This window comes from Bubalus kerabau, chromosome 5 (genome assembly GCF_029407905.1).
Source record: "Bubalus kerabau isolate K-KA32 ecotype Philippines breed swamp buffalo chromosome 5, PCC_UOA_SB_1v2, whole genome shotgun sequence".
NCBI classification, from domain to species: Eukaryota; Metazoa; Chordata; class Mammalia; order Artiodactyla; family Bovidae; genus Bubalus; species Bubalus kerabau.
The window spans coordinates 134,282,891-134,303,691 of NC_073628.1; the positions used below are offsets into that span (position 1 = coordinate 134,282,891).

At 49.5% G+C, this 20,801-nt stretch overlaps 1 protein-coding gene across 7 annotated transcripts; it reads right to left on the reverse strand.

Moving 5' to 3' along the window:
• Positions 1 to 3,240: 3,240 nt before the first annotated feature.
• Positions 3,241 to 20,569, reverse strand: DDX59 (DEAD-box helicase 59). 7 transcript variants are annotated; one of them, XM_055583170.1, is made up of 8 exons: positions 20,426 to 20,569; positions 18,518 to 19,335; positions 17,203 to 17,370; positions 13,258 to 13,347; positions 9,011 to 9,262; positions 7,943 to 8,095; positions 7,265 to 7,393; positions 3,241 to 3,737 (listed from the first exon to the last, which is right to left on the reverse strand). In XM_055583170.1, the coding sequence occupies exons 2-8, from the start codon at positions 19,322 to 19,324 to the stop codon at positions 3,474 to 3,476; spliced, it is 1,863 nt and encodes a 620-aa protein (XP_055439145.1). In that variant the 5' UTR covers positions 19,325 to 19,335; positions 20,426 to 20,569; the 3' UTR covers positions 3,241 to 3,473. The 7 variants fall into 7 exon arrangements, with proteins under 7 accessions (XP_055439145.1, XP_055439146.1, XP_055439149.1 ...); XM_055583171.1 differs by lacking the exon at positions 20,426 to 20,569 and adding an exon at positions 20,045 to 20,190; XM_055583174.1 differs by lacking the exon at positions 17,203 to 17,370.
• Between the last annotated feature and the right edge of the window lie 232 nt (positions 20,570 to 20,801).

Sequence of the window (20,801 nt, forward strand, 5' to 3'; positions counted from 1 at the left end):
CAAACCACAGTGAACTTCATGTCCCCAGCACCAGGCTTCAATAGTGATCAACTTCTGGCCAATCAAGTTTCCTCCAGACTCCCCCGCCCTATAGGATCCTGAAGTATATTCCAGGCAAGGGGTGATATAAAAGCAGGAAGCATAGAACACATAGGTTAGGTAAGACCTCAGGGAAATTTAAAGCAAAACTTCTTATCTCACAGCTGAGTAAAGCTCAAGATCAGAGTTAGTTATTCATTTTCTCTAATGGAAAAAATATTTGCAAAAGGCTTTGCCAAGTTTTTATCTTTCTAAGACGAAGTATGAAAAAGAAGGATATGCAAATTTTTCAGAAAGCTACATTCCGCTTAAAATCATTGTTTGCAAACATTTTATAAACGACCGTCAACACTCAAGAAGTAAACATTCGCCTGATCCTGACTTTATTGGTGATTCTGTCCAATAACAAACAGCACATGTGCTGTTATAAAATAGGTCCCCACACCCGCAGAACAGGAGAGTGTGCTTCCTTAACTGTCACTGGCGGGGCCCCCAGAGCCTCTGGGGTCACTCTGGGAGAGAAGAGGCCCGTCTCTGCGGAGTCAGCTTACCTGCGGCCGCCAGCAGTCACCTCGAATGTCCTGCTGCCTCCGGTTTCACACCTACCCAGATTATGGAGCCACTTTTGTGCTTTTCGTGGGGAGCAGAAAATACAGCAAGGCAATAAGGACTGCTGATATTAATTACACAGAAGGGCACAACCTGGATAATATTCAGCCTGCCGACAGAGAACTGTACTGTTTGATCGGAAAATATGACAGTTCATGGAGTCCAGTTAGATTTATTAAATTCATCAGTGTGAGTCATAGTTTAAGTATGTGGTGATGTTCTTCATAAAGATGTTATGAAAACCACACACACACATACAAGCTTGGGTTTTTGGGGGAAAGAAATTCTGATTTTAAAAATGTGGTCTATTACTAGAAAAAAGTTTTGATTTAAAAATATTCTTGGTATTAGAAATATGAATAGAATGGCATTGAAAGTATCTTATGAAAAACAGCACTGCATACCGCAGAGTCTAAAAGACACTTAGATTTCATTAAGGTGTCTAAACACAAGAGGTGTTTGCTTCCCATCTGGCAATAAAGCAATTGAGAAGTGAATTTGGTATCCCGGTCATAGATCACAATTAGCGGAAGGGCAAAACAAACATCTGAGACCACATATGACCAGTTATCCCAGTTCATTAACATTTCAAGCTGTATAATAATTTGTCACAAACATCTATGACTTAAAGTTTGATCACACGGCTCTGCGGTGTAAGGTTGCCATCCGCCCCTTCTTGGGGGCGCCAGCTCTCATTCAGAGTGTATATGTCCTTTCTTCTTCTATAGTTCATCTTCTTTCTTCCATGAAATGAGAGATGGTAGCCTTTTAAGAAAAATAACATCTTTAATTAGGAAAAATTACGATCACCCCTGGGACCGTTGAAAACAATGGTCTGGAAGGACTGCCTCGCAGCCGCCTGCCCCCAACAGGAGGGAGGAAGGTGCGAGGAGGGGGTAAGCTGATATCTCAAGGAGTGAGAGGCTGAGATTCGGGGAATCCGGTGAACTGAAGGAGGATCAGAGGTGGTGCGGGGGGGCGGGAGGTGGCCGGGGCCTCCCTCCGCCCCCTCCTCAGCCCCCTACTCCCAGCTCTGCACAGGCGAGCCTGTGAGTCAGGGCTCCTCCTCTCCACTGTATCCTCCACCTGCCGCCTTCAAAAAAGGAGTTCCACGTGCCCCACGCGATATGGAAGCTGAACCTGAGAAAGCGGACAGGGCACGTGGCTGCAGGAAGCTTAACAGAGGCGTTGCAGAAGCCACGCGCCCACGTGCTAGGCTGCCCAGCGAGGTGGTGGTGTGGCCCAGCGGGCCTCCTGCAGAGAAGGTTTGCAAAGCTGCCTTGCTTTTCTGACCACACTGCTTCCCTCTGCCAACAAGTCTGAGCCTCGTGAAAAGCTGCCCTTCCTTTTGCGATCATCATCGAAGCGTGGACGTGGCCTCCTAGGAGTGCACACTCGTGCTCACTGCCCCTCTGCGTGGAGCCTGGAGACGGGCCGTGCTCCCTTAAGTGGGCAGACACAGAGGGCTGGGGCGAGGGGGCATCCTGAGGGCTGGCACACTCTGGGGAGACTGTGACCCCACTGCTCGCCTTGGGTGGAGACGACAGATACTAGGCTTTCTACTCGTCACTCTCACGCCCAGGAGGATGCGGAGGATACAAAGCCTAAACGCCAGCCTTTCCGTAACACACCGTCTCACTGACCCAACTATGCAGATATAACGGTTCTCAAAGCAACGAAGTGCTGATGGATCAGAGCAAAACTCCATCCTTCCTCCTGGAGTTTAAAATCATCAGCTGAGGGATTTGAACGCCTGGCCCTAGATGGGCCAACCCTGGAGGCCTCGTGTTCAACAGGGTGCCACCAAGAGGTGGAAGAGCTCAGCCCCGGAGGAGGGCCGCCACGCCTTGGCTTCCTTCAATTACCCAGACTCTAAGGCTGGTTTATGATGCAGCCTGCACACTGAGGGCAGGGACAATGCCCCTGTGTCCTGAGTACTGAACACGTGTCCAGAACAGAGTGTGAGCTCAGGGAATGTGTGTGGAGTACACTGATACATTTTTAAATTTTTTAAATAAGTCAACTAAACTAGCAAAATAGCATTAACATAAAACTAAACATTGCAAAGCAGCATTCACGTAACTCATTATTTCAATAAGCGTGCATGCCTTCCAAGTCCCTTTGGTCGTGTCCTACTGTTTGTGACCCCATGGACTGTAGACCTCTATCCACAGATTCTCCAGGGAAGAATACTGGAGTGGGTTGCCGTTTCCTCCTCCAGGGGATCTTTCCAACCCAGGGATTGCACCCGCGTGTCCTATGTCTCCTGCACTGGCAGGCAGGTTCTTTACCCCTAGTGCCACCTGGGAAGCCCATTTTGCTAAGCAGCCCACGTTAAATGAAAGCTTGTTTACCCAGCCGAAAGGAAAACTGAGAGATATCTTACGTTTCTTTTAAGGAGTGCTGACCAGTTTTTCCATTTTTTTGTCATTTACTTTTCCCTAACATGCATTGATTCAACAATAATCCAGGTGCCAACACGCACGCACACAATGGATACGAAACAGAAGAATCACCATCTGAGTCAGGCCATGCAGGTTTCTGCTTCTAACGATAGCTAGGAGCAATACTGATTGGAAAAAAAAAAAGGACTTTTCCCAGAGAGAAAAAAATTTTATTTAGTAATTCACTTTCTGATGTTTTTAATTTAGGAAAATTAAAAAGGTAAATAAATACAATATGGCTGTATAAACTTAATTATTAAAACTTTTTACATCGTGTTAATTTTTTGTTTCATGTCCATGTTTTTACCAACCAACACAGTAACAGTGTACAGGAGTTTCACTGATGATACACAATAAAATGATTCAAGGTGGCATAACAAGTCACTTCTGAGCATTACTTCTATCGTGCTTTCTAATAATGTCCATAAGATTGGCCCCCGTAACCAGATCGTCCTGTGTCTGTCTGTCTTTCTGCTGTTCCTTTCTCTTCTGGTCGTGAAGGTAAGGGGAATTTAACAGCTGTGGGGGGAGAAGGGACCCTGTGGGTTTCACACGTTTTGCAATGTCCCAGAAGAGTCTTTTCGAGTTGTTATTGATGAACGTGATCGCTGTTCCATGTTGACCTAATCGCCCCACTCTTCCAATCTGAAATGAAATGCAAAGGACATTTTCAAAATGCTCACACGAAATCCTCACGTCTCTTGAAAGAAACTGAAGAGCAGCGTTTGAAGAGGCTTCACTATGATGGGTATTTGTGCGGGTGGCATCTGCTGGGTCGGCCCTCCCGGTGCACCTGCGACATCGATTTAGGGGCCGCCACTGGCGCAGCCCACACAGAAGAGAGAACCAGGAGGAGGACTGTCCGTGAAACGTGTGCTTCAGTCACGCGTGCGTGTGTGTGTGTGTGTGTATGTACATGCAGGAGTAAGGACACAAAGATGCTTCTCACTGCGAATGAGTTATGGTAAAAACTTTTCGAAAGCTACTACGATGAGGGGTGAAAGGACTACCTTCTTCACGGCACTTAGATGCCTTGAGGTCTGAGGTTGAAGCAAATCCACTTTTGCATGAAGTTATTTCTCCTTCTGACAGAACTAAACACACACAAATTTGTGGAGACCTATGATAAGGAAGAAAACTGACATGTCTCCAAATACACTGAGAAACTCTTCAAAAGGGAGAGAAAGACACAATCCTTGTCCATTTCTGCTCCTTAATTGAAAATGAAGTATATTCAGATTATTTAAATGAATCGATTGTTCCTCCCACTAGGAATTTCTCTTACAGATGTATTTGCAGGAGAGGCCCCGGCAGCTGAGTGCCTGGGTGTTTACCACCACCGCGCTGGAAACATCTGGTCATCCAGCAGCAAGGGATTTGTTAAACAAACGACAGGACATCCATGTAATACACTCCCATGCAACCACAAAAAAACAGAACGAGCCAGATTCAACAAGAAAAGCCTTTAAAGTGCTCAGAACAGTGCCTGGCCTTAGGCTAGGCACTCAGTACATATTAACACTAGATGAAGGCACCTCGGGTGAGCGGTGAGAAGGCAAGACGGCAAAGACTCCTTCACTAACAAAGGGAGGAGGCCTGGTGCAGACGCGGCACACGCGCATGCTGCCGTTCAGTCGCTCAGTCATGTCCGACTCTCTGCAGCCCCGTGGACGGCAGCCCGCCAGGCTCCTCTGTCCATGGGGTTCTCCAGGCAAGAATACTGGAGTGGGTTGCCATGCCTCCTCCAGGGATCTTCCCGACCCAGGGATTGAACCCACATCTCCTGCATTGGCAGCTGGATTCTTTACCACTGAGCCACCGGGGAAGCCCCATGGAATACTCCTCAGCCATGAAAGAGAATCAAACAATGCCATCTGTAACAACATGGACCCAACTAGAAATGATCACACTAAGTGAGGAGAGTCAGAGGAAGACAAACACCTTGTGAGATCACTCATGTGTGGAACCTAAAAAAAAGATACAAATGAATTTAAGTCCAAAACAGAAAGAAACTAACAGAAAACAAGCGTGTGGTTACTAAAGGGGAAGGGGAGTGGGATGACGGATAAATTAGCAGATTGGGATTAACAGATACACACTAATGCCCATAAAACAGGAAAACAAGGACCCACTGCACAGCACAGGGACTGCTACTCAACATCGTGTGATAACCTACGAGGGAGAAGAGCCTGAAAACGCGCACGCGCACACACACACACACACACACACACATACACACACACACACACACATACACATACACACACACACACACACGCACACACACACACAGCGTCACAGCGGTGCCCACGGTAACTGCCAGCCACGAGGCTGACCTGGATGAGGGAGAGAAGAGTACGTAGTTACAACCAGCACACTTGTTTAAGAAGCTTCTCGAGTATTTTAACATTCCAGACACATTTCTATCCACAAAATTATCAAACTGAAAGTCTGGAAGAACATGAGCTTCAGTCACTTGAACAGTCAGCCCTGTGGAATAACCAAGTCTCTGAGGCACAGGGAAATGAGGCGGTGTGGACAAAACAGGGAGGGAGGGCGGGCAGACGGCCAGATGATTAAGTCTTGGGGGAATAAAGCGGCGGCGCAGTGAAGGCGCTCGGGCGTTTCAGTGGGTGAGCCCCGCAAACGCGACACTCAGAGGTGGTTCTAAGAACAGCAGCGAAAGACTTCACTCCAAGAGGCTGCAAGTGACGCCGGGAAGGAAGGAGGCAGCGGCCAGTGAGATAACACAGCGCTGAGAGAGGCTCTGTTCCTGCCGGAAAGAGGAGAGGCGCTTATCTCTGGAGCAAAGGGAGGGGACAGACCCCGAGAGGGGAAGGTCTAGAGCAAACAGGGACATGGAGAGGCGACGGAAGACACGATTCCTGAAACACAGACACTTCAACAGATCAACTTTGTTTTGGCCACATGTAGCAACTTAAAACAACCTTTTAAATAAAGCCCTCTTTTTCTCCTTATAAAGGCCATTTAATACGCTCATTGAAGAAAACAAAAAACACAAAGAAAAAACTAAACCAAAAGTTAACCACTTAAATTTTTCTAACAAACATTTCAGGTTGTTTTTTCCCACTAATTTTTAAAATTTTTATTTATTTATTTCACCGCTGCACCGGCTTTTCTCTAGTTGTGGCGAGCAGGGCTGCTCTAGCTGCAATGGTGTCTCCTGTTGGTGCCCCTCTAGGGCGCCACGGCTCAGCAGCTGCAGCTCCCGGCTCCAGAGCACAGGCTCAACAGCTGTGGCGCGTGGGCTTGGCTGCTCCGAGGTGGCTGGGACCTCCCCACACCAGGGACCAAGCCCATGTCTCTTGCATTGGCAGGCAGATTCTTAACCACTGAGCCACCAGGGGAGCCCCCAACTAAATTTTAGTGCATTCCAGGCATCCACATAGTTCTTCTGAAAAAACATACTTAGTTTATATACATTTATCGTTTTACCCTTTGGCCGCACGGTAAAGCAGGTGGGATCTTGGTTCCCCACACCAGGCAGGGATCAGACCGGAGTCCCCTGCAGTGGAAGCGTGGAGTCTTAACTACTAGACCACCAGGGAAGTCCTTAAATACATATATTTTAAAAGCAAAAATATATGCAGTTTTATGTTCTGCTTAAAAAAACAACTCATGACTGTATCAACAATGCCTTGCATAAGAAAATGCACGAGTAGGGTCTTCCCTGCTGATTTGGTGGTAAAAAATCTGCTGCCACTGCAGGAGACACAGGTTCGATCCCTGCTCCGAGAAGATCCTATGCACCATGGGGCAGCTAAGCCCTGCACCCCAACCACTGCGCCCGTCTGTGCTCTGAGCCTGGGCTCTGCAGCGAGACAAGCCCCTGCAACGAGGAGGCTGCACGCTGCAACTAGGGAGCAGTCCCCACTCCCCCCAACCACTGCGCCTGTCTGTGCTCTGAGCCTGGGCTCTGCAACGAGACAAGCCCCTGCAACGAGGAGCCTGCACGCTGCAACTAGGGAGCAGTCCCTACTCCCCACTACTAGAGAGGAGCCCCCGCTCACCACAACTAGGGAGAGGTCCCCGCTCACCACAATATGCAAGAAGCCCGAACAGCAACGAAGACCCAGCACAGCCAAAAATAAACATCTTTTTTAAAAAACAAAATTCATGAGCAAAACCGTGGTGGTGAGTAAACCTTTTACCTGATGCACGTACTCGTCCATGCTGGAGGGCATGTCGAAATTGACAACCAGCTTGACACTGACCAAGTCCAGGCCTCTTCCCAGGACCCCTGTGCTCACCACAACGTCATAGTCTCCTTCGAGCAGCCCCTTTCCAAAACAGCAACACAACTCATTATGCAGAGCGTATCGTGAGTGGTTTTCTGTCATTCAGGCCCTTTCTTCTCACACCTTCTTCCATACTGTGGCTGCACCACCTCTGCAGGAAGTAAAGGTCTTGGAACACCTAGGTGATGCAGGTAGCCTCCACTCCTTCCGACCCCCACCCCAAATTTTTTCTATTAATTGATTCAGGCAAACCTTTTCCAAAAGTGAACTACTCTCTGCCCCAGTCCAAAGTGACCTGATTTCACAGATGGCAGATTCTGAATGATTAATCTGTTTAGGGGACAATTCCAAGTGAACAGGTTTATTGCTCCCAAAACACAGAAGCCTTAGCAAGAGGGACAACTAACGTCACACCACTCCTTGCCTGAAGTTCTCAGAGTCATTAAAAAAAAGGATCAGCTTTAAAAACAGCTGGAAAAAAATTTTAGTAAGTAAATAAAAATAAAAAAACAGCTGATAATATGGTACCTCTTGAAAATGAGGCAAAGCAGATTTATGGGCAAGAGAACAAAGCAGAATGCTGGGTGTCACCTTCAGTACGTCCTTCCTCTCCATCTGAGTCTTATCCGAGTGTACAGAGGTGCTCTTCAGACCCGTGATTTTCTGCACGGCCTCGCTCAGCAGATCTGCTCCCAGCTTGCAGTCCACAAAAACTAACACTGGAGGCTTAAAGAGTTTCTTATCCTAAAACAGTAACAGCACATATTGAAGGTTATTCCTATAATTTACAACAGGATGCTTTTCTGAAAGCACTCGTGTGAGCTGGTTATCCACTGGTTTATCAACACTGTCAGGGAGGGAAAAGGACATTCTGTTCAAATGACTGCTTTCTTTAAAATACGCACAAACAGAAGCCAAACGGTGTATGTCCTTCAGATTTCTCCATCACCGCGTTAATACTACGAAGAGTTTTACAACTTAAAGAACAATTTAAAATTTCCAATACTGTTCATAAGTCAGTACAAACCATATTTAACACTGTATCTTTAGGTAACTAGGCCAGTACACACCACTCCCTTAAGCTGCTGCTGCTGCTGCTAAGTCGCTTCAGTCATGTCTGACTCTGTGCGACCCCACAGACGGCAGCCCACCAGGCTCCACCATGCCCGGGATTCTACAGGCAAGAACACTGGAGTGGGTTGCCATTTCCTTCTCCCTTAAGCTAGTTACTGTCAAAAATTTCTATTTCTCAAGGACAGAACAAGAACAGCCAAAAAAGCACTTGTCTTTAAGTTTGTTTGTTTTTTTAGCCACTCAGTGTGGCACGTGGATCCTACTTCCCCAGGCAGGGCCCGAACTCAGGTCCCCCGCATTGGGAGTGACGAGTCCTAAGCCCTGGACTGCCAGGGAAGCACTGCAATAACCTTGATCTTTAAATACTGTTCTATAAAACAGAAAAGAAAACCAACCTTGTGTCTACACTGCATGTTTTCACAAAAATGTATCTGAACCCCACAGAATTCTGAAGGAAGCAAAGCAGTTTATGATGAAATTCCCAGAGCAGGTTCCCCCAGAGCCATGTCCAAACAGCACCGTCTCCAGAGCTGTGAAGGGTGCCAACACCGCACATAACGCGGGGCTGACCGCTCTCCCACTCACGTTCAAGATTTCAAACAGTTTTTTCTTTTTGGCTGGCTCTTCCACCCACAGGACGATCTGGCGCACGCTGGGGCAGGGCAGGTTCCTCTCCCCGGCGGTGATCGCCACGGGGTCTCGCAGGAGCTGGCAGGCGAGCTGCTCTACACTGGCCGGGATCGTGGCCGATGCCAGGACGGTCTGACAGTCGTGAGGCAGCTGCTCCAGAACGTCAAGCACTTGCTGCTGAAAGCCCATCTTCAACATGGTGTCAGCCTGGAATAAAACCACTGCAAGTCAGTCTTACACGGAAACCCAGAGCACCCTGGAGGAAAACGGACACAGTTAAGAACGTAAAACATTAAATACTCTTTACACGGAAAAATACACCACAACGTCAAAAGACACAGGATTAACTGGGGAAAACACACATTTATTTCAAACTTATATAACTATGTTTACAGTGATATACAAAGATTTCCAAAATTTACTTATTTTGGGCTGCATCAGGTTTTAATTGTGACCCTTAGGTTCTCTAGTTGAGACACGCGGGCTCAACTCCCTCAGCGGGTGGGATCTTATCTCCCTGACCAGGGATGGGAGCTGAGACCCCACAATGGGAGGCAGACTCCCAACCACTCGACTCCCAGAGAAATCCCAGTAAGATTTTTATTATGGTGTCATTAACAGTGGCCAAAAAAGGCACAGAGTTTAAACATACATCAGTAGAGGATTTGTTAAATAAATTATGGTAAATCCATACAATACAATGCTATGCTACCATGAAAAATGACCAGAGAGCTCTTTATTAAATGATAATGCGTCACTGCTAGAAGGAAAGAAGGAAAATACAGACAGAACACTGTACACCATGAGCCCATTTGTATATGTACTCGGGAAACTTAACTGCTAACTCTGGGGAGAAGATTTATGAGCTGGGGTGTGAAACTGAAAGTCACTCAGTCGTGTCCGACTCTTTGTGACCCCATGGAATACAGTCCATGGAGTTCTCCAGGCCTGAATACTGGAGTGGGTCGCCTTTCCCTTCTCCAGGGCCTCTTCCCAACCCAGAGATCGAACCCAGGTCTCCCACATTGCAGGCGAATTCTTTACCAGCTGAGCCACAAGGAAAGCCCAAGAATACTGGAGTGGGTAGCCTATCCCTTCTCCAGAGGATCTTCCCGACCCAAGAATCAAACCGGGGTTTCCTGCATTGCAGGTAGATTCTTTACCAACTGAGCTATCAGGGAAGCCTGAGCAGGGGTTAGGGGTACAATTTAATTCATTTTATGGCTTTTTTTTTTTTTTTGCAAAGTTTGACTTTTTTTTTTTTTTTTTTTTTACCACGAACATGTATTTATAATAAAATATGATTTTAAATAAATTAAAACATTTAATTTGGAGGCTTTCACTTCTGTATAAACCTTTGCATTGCTGGTTTTTCAATAACAATGAATGTACTGCTGAAAAAATAGAAAAAAATGTTTAGGTTTTTAATTTTAAAATAACAAAAGATTAAAGCTACCTTGATTTTCAAATATAACCTTGGTATCTATATACTTTTGGAAAATAAGATATTTAATCATTTTGGTGTCCACTAATGTGCTGTCAGTTAGACTGAAGCTTGATGACTTGTTTTAATCTCTCTCACTCTGTAACATTTAAAAAATCTGAAGTAATCATGATGGTCTGGGTTTGATCCTGGCTCTGCATGACCTCAAGCAAGTTAATTAACAGCTTAAAGCTTTTAAATTCAGTTTTTCCTCTTACAGATGAAATTATAACAGTAACTACCTCCAAGAAATGTGATGAGAATCAATGAGTTAAAGTATATAGCGTGTGTGTGTGCACTCAGCCATGTCCGACTCTTTTGTGACCCTACGGACTGCAGCCTGGCAGACTCCTCTGTCATGGGATCTCCCAGGCAAGAATATGGAGTGCGCTGCCATTTCCTACTGCAGGGGATCTTCCCGACCCACGGATGGCACTCAGGTCTCTTGTGTCTCCTGCACTGGCAGGCGGATTCTTTACCTGCGCCACCTGGGAAGCCCGTATAAAGTACCAGCATGGTCCTTCTCGGCTCTATTAACTGTGAGACAGAGAGAAAATGCACCCGCAGGGCATGTGTAAACATTCCCCCGCTCCTCAGCAATCCCGCTGAGCCCCACTCATCTCAGCATCTGCCTTGCTTCTCCTGGTGCAGAAAAAATTAAGACCACAAGAAACAGACTCCTTCCATTTCTCTTCTGGCCTAAGCTTCCTGGAGGGGTTGCCCAGCCCCCGTCACCTTTCCTCTGCCTCCTCCCCTCCCACCGCTGTCCAGTCCAGCGCTCACCTCCCTCCCCCACACCAGCTCCTCTGGGTCATCAATCACTCCCGGGGTGCCAAATTCTACAGCTAATCATTAGTCTTCATCTGACTCTGTAAGATGCAATTATTACCATTATTATTATTTTTTAAATACTAACAAGTGCACTGCAGAAAATCTGGTAAACAAAGTATAAAAAAATAACACCCATCAGCCCTGACCTGACACCCACCGCCTCCCTCACCTCCCATCTCCTCCCCCCACTACAGCCACCGCCCGGCCTCAACAACCCCCAACGCCTGGGAACCAGCCTTCTTGCTTAAAGGCTATTCTGCACGTTGAGAATATGAGCCTGATTATAACACATGCAGGCTTAGAATCCTTTAAAGTTTCCCAATGTCTACAGAATAAAGTCTGAATTCTCAAGGCCAGGAGGAAATGAAAAAGAAATAAAATCTCCATGGTTATATTTGGTAATTTCAAGGGGAATATGGGTGTTTTTCCTATTTCCAACTTGTCTTTAATGCATTTAATACATGGATTACTCACAGAATACAGATGCTTTTCAAACTGTAGAATGGACCATGAATAGCACTTTTCCAAAGCCATTAAAATAGAACAGAATAAAAAATATAGGAATAGGAAAATCGTATGTTGCAAGGCTAAACATTGTTTCATGAAAGTTCTGTTTCATTTACACACACACCCACACATACACAATATTCATGACCGGTTCCCACCTACACTGCATTTTTTGGAAACCATTATCAACCAGAACTTCGGAAAATCTTATTCTTTCCACACCTCAGTTTCCACTTACGAGTCTATTTCCTACATACCCTGAAGGGGTGTTAACAGAGTGCAAAGTGTGGGAAAACGTACTTTTAAAAGCTCTTAGAATTAAAAGCACTACCTACATTTAAGGTGCTTCGAATACTAGAACCGCTCACGATGAACACAAGGCTACTCTAAACGCGGCAGAGCCCCGGGGCAGACAGAGCTCGGGTCCAGATAAGTGGGGGGCGCAGATCGAGGAAGAGGTGGACGCAGGCATCCCCGAATCAAGACCAAACCTGGCCTCATCTTCTGGGAGCCGTCCTTGGCATCACCTGCATGGACACCCTCACTCCCAGACAATCTGACTTCACTCCTGAGAGTTCCCCGGGTGAAACGCTCACCCACCCACTCAGCGAGCCTTAACTCGTCACCAAGGGTGACCGACTGTCCCTGTGTGCTGGGCATTCCCTAGACGCCAGGCGTGTCTCAGGGGACAATCTAGGGAGACGGGCACTGGTAGGTCCCGTTTTATAGACGTAAAACCTGAGGCGCGTGACGCAGGGCCCCACAGTGCTGAGGAGCTGGGGTGTGGGCCGGGGACACGGGTTCCAAACCCACGTCTGCTGTGCTAATTACTGGGGCCACGGAGGCAGGCAGGCTGCTGTCACGGGTCCGCACCCAGCACCCCATTTTCTGATCACATAGAAAAAATTTTAAAAGCCCCTCCTACTAAACATCATTAGCTACTTCCAAAATTCCTGCTAATCATGACTTGCACCAATTCTTTTTTTGCAGATAAATGACAGACAGCATGTTTTAAAAACTTATCACTGAGAATATAGTACACCTCATCAGTTTATGAGCAAGCCCAATTAAGAAAAGACAGCTGTGGTTTAATTTCAGTTTAGCTGCAGTCTATGCAAGAACTCCAGGAGTTAGTGATGGACAGGGAAGCCTGGCGTGCTGCAGTCCACGGGGTCACAAAGAGTCAGACACGACTGAGTGACTGAACCAAACCGACACAAGAACTAGCTTAAGAACCACTACCGCCAATTAAAAAAAAAAAAAAATCCCTGAACTGTTTTCCTTTGGGGGAGAAATTGGTTGAATACACAACAGAATTACATAACTATAATGTGCTTTTCATAAGTTCTATAAGATTATGTTTTTAAACACCACCACTTACTTCATCCACTACTACAATTTTTATACTGCCGAGTTCTACAGATCTCTGCTTTATTATATCCAGAAGTCGCCCAGGAGTTGCTATGATAACCTGAATAAAAGAAAAAAGGCAAATTAGAGTCGGATGACATCTGTTTATTCATTTACTCCTTCATTCTACACTTAAGAGTGGCTGAGGCATGCCAGACCCTGTGCAAGTAGTCAGAACTCAACGATGAGTGAATCAGACTTCGCCCCTGCTCTCATCAAAGCCGCAACACAAAGGGAGAGACAGAACAAACACGTGCTCACGTGATCAGGACAGGCTGCAAACGGAGGGACATATCGGCCCCTGCTCAGACACAAGCTGACACCCACAGGAGTAGCGGGCATGGGCACACCGGGACGACCAGGGAGAGGGGAGGGCGTCGTGGTGGTGAGGCTGGGGGCAGGGAGGTGACGGCAGAGAGGAGAACACGTGGCTGAGGCCAAGGTGTGGCAGGGGCCAGACTGGGGGCGACCTCAGACATGCTGACCCTGATCTGGCTCCATGAACAAGGGCACCCTCCTTGCCCTCTCTAGGCCTGCCACTTCACTTCCAAATTACGAGGCTGTGGATAGTGAATTCAAGGTCGCTCAAGGTTCTTGCTGCTGCTGCTGCTAAGTCGCTTCAGTCGTGTCCGAGTCTGTGCGACCCCATAGACGGAAGCCCACCAGGCTCCCTCATCCCAGGGATTCTCCAGGCAAGAACACTGGAGTGGGTTGCCATTTCCTTCTCCAATGCATGAAAGTGAAAAGTGAAAGTGAAGTCGCTCAGCTGTGTCCAACTCTTAGCGACCCCATGGACTACAGCCCACCAGGTTCCTCCATCCATGGGATTTTCCAGGCAAGAGTACTGGAGTGGGGTGCCATTGCCTTCTCCATCAAGGCTCTTAGCAGTTTGGTATATTAGCTGAAGTTGTGGTCCACATAGGGGCTTTCTGGAATTCCCTGATGGTCTGGTGGCTAAGACTCCATGCTCCCAAGTGCAGGGAACCGAAGTTCAATCTGTCATCAGGAAGCCAGACCCCACATGGTGAACTAAGGGTCCACATGCTGCGACTCAAGAGCCACGTGTCACAACTAACGCCCAGCACGGCCAAATAAGCTCACAAACGCTACACGTAAATATTAAAGGCAGCAGGGGCTCTTCAGCCAAACTTGGGCAGGAGTGGTGGCTCGGGCACGTCGTCACGGCCTGAGTCTGTCCTCCCATCCATCCTAAGGCGCAAACACTAACAGCCACGGTCAGGACTAAACGAGGAAGCCGGGGTGCCCTGCTGGGGCTGCACACAACCCCACATACTCAGCTGTACCCGCTTTTCCGGTCCACACCGCCCAGTGCTAACCCTGCTGTGCGTGATAAAAGGCCTGTAACCCCAGCGCACAGGGCTTGGCTTGGCTTGTGTGTCCGTCACACACCCACAAACATCAAGTCGATTTTAATTATGTTGACGTGACTTCACTCCTTTTCTTCCATTTTCCCCTCTGATGATTTGGAAGTTATGAACTTTTTTTTTCACTCTTTGAGTGCTTCCTCTAGAATGCCAGTACATCTATCAGTTCAGTTTATTTCAGTTCAGTCGCTCAGTCGTGTCCGACTCTTTGCGACCCCATGAATCGCAGCACGCCAGGCCTCCCTGTCCATCACCAACTCCCAGAGTTCACTCAAACTCGTGTCCATCGAGTCAGTGATGCCATCCAGCCATCTCATCCTCTGTCGTCCCCTTCTCTTCCTGACCCCCATCCCTCCCAGCATCAGAGTCTTTTCCAATGAGTCAACTCTTCGCATGAGGTGGCCAAAGTACTGGAGTTTCAGCTTTAGCATCAGTCCTTCCAAAGAAATCCCAGGGCTGATCTCCTTCAGAATGGACTCGTTGGATCTCCTTGCAGTCCAAGGGACTCTCAAGAGTCTTCTCCAACACCACAGTTCAAAAGCATCAATTCTTCGGCACTCAGCCTTCTTCACAGTCCAACTCTCACATCCATACATGACCACAGGAAAAACCATAGCCTTGACTAGATGGACCTTTGTTGGCAAAGTAACGTCTCTGCTTTTGAATATGCTATCTGGGTTGGTCATAACTTTTCTTCCAAGGAGTAAGCATCTTAACATAAAGTTAATGCACACTCTTAGCTTGTTCTTGAAGCGTGGAGGGCGATGCTTTAACCGCGATCCCATCTCGCCTGCACTTCACGCTGCTGCTGGACAGTGTCCACCCTGTTTTGCAGATACCACGCTTGCTCCTGGTCACTGATCATCAGCCTGTCCATTTACTTTGCCCGCACGCCCACTGCCGCCTCTGCACCAGCTTCCTTCTGGCCCCGCCGTCCTCTCTGGAATCTTTATCTGCAGGATGGCTTCCTCTGCAAGTTTCTGCAGACGGTCCCCTGGGAATACCCTCCCAGTTTTGTTTATCTGAGTAGGTCTTCGCCTCGTCCTTACTCTTGAAAGAGTTTGCTGAGCAGACAGACAGTTGTTACTTTTCCTTCCAGAGGGTGCATGTCCACGAGGTCTGACATGGTGTGGGCAGGGAGGAGGAGGCCGGATGGAGGGGGTGCTGAGGCTGTGCGGCGCCCAGGGAGGAAGGCCCTGCTCGGAGTGGGGGGGGGGGGCGCTGGGGACATACAGGGGGGCCAGGCAGAGGGATAACATGTAATGGATAAGGGCAGCAGGTTTCTCATGGTCAGAGCGATAAACATGGAAACACAGAGCATAAAAGGAGCCTGGTGACGAATGAGAACTGTAACTATTAACAGGAACTCATGGTCTCGAGGTTCCCGAGCAATGACAGCTCAAGAGCAAGGAGCCCAAGGAGAGCCCAGGTCTCAGTTTCCAAACACTGCTCTCTACACAAAGGAGCCAGGGCTCCATGAGGAGTTCAGGGCAGAGGCAAAGAAAGGATGAGCTCAGTGCATGCCACACTTTTCAGATAGAAAAGAAAGAAAAGACTCAAACAAGGACAAGGATATGATCAAAGGACACAGAAACCGACTTGAAGGTGTCTCCGTGAGCCACCCAAGTAATAATCCTATAAATAAAAAGGAACCATCCGTCCATGTAAAAAAATAAATAAGCGGGGAGTCTGGTGAAGCTTAAAAAATTTGCCAACTGAAAGTACTCCTCCTGAAGCACTTACTCAATACGAAAGGTACAAACTTCACTGTGACTTGACAGACAAAAGCATCAGTGAAAAGGACAAATTGAAGCTGTGTGCCACATAAAAGGATGTAATGAGAAGAACACGGCACCTCTCCCGTGATGTTCCCATCAAAGACACAAAACACCAATCTCATCAGTTGAGAGCTGTTCTTCAAAGGCCTTGTAATCCTTAAAAATATCAAGATCAGAAGAAAAAAAGAATGGTAGTTTCCAAACTGAAGATGCTGAGAGAGGCACGACAGCTACGGGCAACAAATGGCTGAACGTGATGAAAAGAAGTCGATGGGACAGCCACCGAGACCTGGGGGGGGCTGGGGGTGGGGTTCAGGCGCTGGCAGCAACATTCACGCCCGATGCATTCCAGCCAGGAGGCGGGAATCTCCTGAGTCTGTCACCGGACTGTGATTATGAAGCATGATGTCCTTGTTCGTAGGATTCACTCTCTGATGTGTACCAGCCACGATCGTGAGACGAAGCCCACCTTTCAGAGATGCATCTTCGCAACTGGGAGAGAGGGGATACGCCCACCCACATCCAAGAGCAAGTTCAGGGACTGAAGGAGATAAATGGATGTGAGACCATCGGACAGCGGTCAACTGTGCTCCTGTCCTTTGTCACACACAGCCCAACTTGAAAATTAAGGCTCACGGAACAGGAGTTTCAAGGCTACCTAAAGCCACACTCTAAAGCTCCTCCTGGGGAGAAAAGCCTTGGTTCCTGCACTGTTTCGGTCCTCTGCAAAGGCGCCCTGTCCAGCAGGCCCACCTGAATGCGCTGGCGCAGGCGGTGCCGCTGGGGGGGCGCGGGCAGGCCTCCCACCAGGAGCGCGGTCCTCAGGCAGGGCAGGCCACTCATCAGCTTCTTGGCTTGCCGCTCGATCTGGATGGCCAGCTCCCGCGTGGGCGTGAGGACCAGCCCTGACGGCGATTTGCTCTGCAAAGATGGAAACACACCCGCGATGAGCTGCCGCTGCTGCGGACTCCAGTCTGCAAGGCAATCCCAGGAGCACCTCCCCTCGGAAAGAGATCCCACCAGCCCAACTGCCTCCTGCTCCCTGCAGAGTGCTCCTCCAAAACCCTCAGAAACTACACCCATCTCCCACGGAACACGGGTAAACAAAGAAACATCAAAACGGGGACCAGCGGGAGGCGCCTGCGAAAACCAAGGCGGCAACCTGGACACTTGGCTCCCGTCAGCGGGACTGTGTGATCTCGGGCCATCCTCTCCAAGGAAGAGAGGCCTGCTGGTCTCCATGAAGAGCCGGGTCAGGCCCGGCATCGCCTGCTGGTTTCCCCTTAGTGTAGATTCACTTCTGTCTTTGTCCAAAAACCTCATAGTGTACAAATATTCTATCGGGTTGGCCAAAAAATTCATCTGTGTTTTTCCATAAGATTACAGAAAAACTCAAACTTTTTGGCCAACCCAAAGTTCTGGGTTGATTTTCATCTATATCTTGACCATCTAGTCCTTCCTTTTATTTTTTTCTCACATTATCTTCTACTATGGTTTAGTTTTCCGAAATTCCCTTTCTCTCTTCTTCCTTCACCTGTTATTTCTCACTCCTTTCCCTCTTGCCATACTTCAAACCTCACAAACTCACCAGTACTTGGTGAATAATCACTCAGAATGTCTTTTAGTCTCATTATGTGCGGGAATGCTTATAAATGAGCAAGAAAGGCAAGGTGGTATCATTTTTAAGATGAAACAGAGATCACCCTTAATGATACATGCTAAAACTCCACAATAGTCTTGTGACTTTGGTATCAGGTATTTCAAGACACAAACTCAAAGGACTCTAGACTGACACCAAAATCACAGCCCATCTGGTCAGCAGGACTTTCCCCCCAAAGCCAAAGCATGCAAGCTCCTTAAATAGAAAATTCGTTAAGAAGAAACCATTTGGGAAGTGATTTTTTTTTTCAGACCTTCAGTAAAGACATTGGTTCAACATAATACAGTTGAGTCCCAGTTACTAACGACCTAGGTATTCAGTTCCAGTTCCAGTTTTTTAACAAGCTTGAGGCTGACGCTGGATAAATCCCTAGCCTGTTAGAGCTCACACAGGTGAGCTCTAACTCACCTGAGACAGAGCTCGCACGATGACTGGAAGTAGGAAGGCGGCCGTTTTTCCGGAGCCGGTGTCCGCGCTGGCCAGCACGTCTCTGCCCAGAAGGCCCACCGGAATCATCTGCATCTGGATGGGGGTGGGCACCTCGTAACCGGAGGCCTTGAGGTTGCGGTTTAGGGCCTCGGGGAAGCCGCAGTGCTCAAAGTCAACAATGGGCCTGGGGACGCCTCGGCCTCGGACCGTGATCCCCAGCTGCCGCCTGAGGTTCTCAATCTGGTCCTCCCGAAGGTGCGCGACGAAGGCGTGCTCGGTGTAGACGTAGGGGGCAAGGCCCGGCGCTGCCGGCTCAGAGCCCGCTTTCTGGGGGCGGCTCGGCTCGGACACCGCCTCCGCGCCCCTCACCTGCAGCAGGTGCTTGGCTTTACACTCCAGGCTGCACACGTCTTCGTCCGTCTCGTCGCACACGTACTCGCCGTACCGCCCGCACACCACGCATATCGGCTCCCCGGGCTCGGCCTGCCGCTGGGTTTTGGAGAAGGACTTCACCGGCTCTTCGGGGAGATCGCCAGCCTGTGTCCCTGGCTCGGAGTCAGGCAGAGTCCCTTCAGACACCGGGCCAGTAGGCCCGGGGAGAAGGTGCGGCTGGGCCCCTTGGTGGGCCGCTGCGGCAGCCTCTTTGGTACCCGAGGCATCGGCAAGACCGTCCCCACCTGCATCCAGCCCCCGGTCTTCTGCCTCGGCTTTGACTTTCTTGGCTACACAATTTCCACTGTCATCGTTAGCGTTCCGCTTGATTTTCAGGGATCTTGGAACGAACATCCTTCAATACTCTGCGGAGAAAATTATACCCTGATTTACTTTACCCTCATTAAAGTCACGGATAAAGTACCCTAAAGTCATCACGTGCCTGGGCTATGCCTCCAAAGAACAGAGAAGACAGTGCTGACCTCAGGCTTTCCTCCCACCCGCCAAGTCCCCGTGGTGAAGACGGTCCTGGCTGCACGCTGCACACGGATTCGCACCACTGACCTGTCTGTGGACTGCCTTGCACTCTGACGTAACCAGACATCACAGAAATTCTGGAGTAGCCCTTTCTGTTACACGCCCACACAGAAAATACAAGAGGGCTACTTCGCAACTGGAATCTTTACAACAAAAGTGCAAGCACCAGCAGTAACACGTGCCCGGAGGTTACTAGGTCCCAGGGTCGCCCCAAGGGCACACGCACGTTCTTCTGTTGTGACCTGTGCTACAAGCTCAGGTCTCACCGGGCACTCAGCACCTGGGGGCCGAGGGACTCGGAGCGCACACCTTCTCGGTGCGTGCAAGCTCCCAACCACAGCTCTTCCTATTTACAGCAGAAACTGGGTTTTACAAAATGACAGAAATTGGGAACAGGCATTTAACCTAATTTGGGGGCTGTTAAATATGCTGAGAAACAATTTTCAAAAAAAAAAAAAAAATTCTTAGGATACATTGCCAGGTTCCATTTTTCCGGAAAAATTCCAACAGAAAAGCAAGTGACGGTCTAGTCACAACCTCAAGTCTCCGAAAAGGTCGAGGGGGCGGGTAAGGAAGGCGCGGCTGCACGCGAGCGGGGAGAGCTCGGAACTGCCGTCCTGCAGGCGGAACCGATGCGGCGCGAGCGCGGCCGCCAAGCCGCGGCCCAGGTCCGCGCCCCTCTCCTCCCCCCACCGACGTCGCCGCTCTCCTCCTCCGACGTCGGCCCCCAGCGGCCACGCACGCAAAGGCGCGTGACGTCACGGCGCCGCCCGCACGCGGGGTTGGGGCAGGGACAACGGTGCAGGGGAAGGGGACCGCGCAAGGCCCAGCCCGCCGCCGCGGCCCGGTGCCCGCGGTCCGCACGAAAGGAGTAGGACGGGAGGCAGGCCGAAGCCGCGGGGCCGGGGCCACGCTCACCCGCATGGACTGCGGCCGTGTCAGCTCCGGCTCGGGGCGGCTCCGCTTGAGGCCCTGGGCCGGGCTTCCGGCCGACGAGCCGGCAGCGTGCAGCCTCCCTGCTGCGTGGGGACGGCGTGGAGGGTGGGATCCACGTCTCCGGGTTTGGGGAGGCGCCGCGGCGCGCGCGGGGGCGGGGCCAACGCGGGGGGCGGGGCCCGGCTGGGAGAGGCGGCCGGGAGGGGCGGGGCCCGGCTGGGAGCGGCCGGGGAGGGGCGGGGCCGGGCAGCTTCCCGGCCGGCGGTAAGTCCCTGAGCCGCTCTGGAACGGGCAGGTTCCGAGGAGAAGGGCAGGCACGGGCATCGTGGAAGAATTCGCGTCATCGGGTGGGCGGGGC

Bases quoted from the DNA above. Each gene is read 5' to 3' on its own strand.
- DDX59 (XM_055583170.1), bottom strand. From the start codon at position 19,324: ATGTTCGTTCCAAGATCCCTGAAAATCAAGCGGAACGCTAACGATGAC. The intron at 17,371-18,517 runs GTGAGTTAGAGC...CCATCTTTGCAG, and splicing joins TCGTGCGAGCTCTGTCTCAG to AGCAAATCGCCGTCAGGGCT. The intron at 3,738-7,264 runs GTAAAAGGTTTA...ATTTCATTTCAG, and splicing joins TGGACGAGTACGTGCATCAG to ATTGGAAGAGTGGGGCGATT.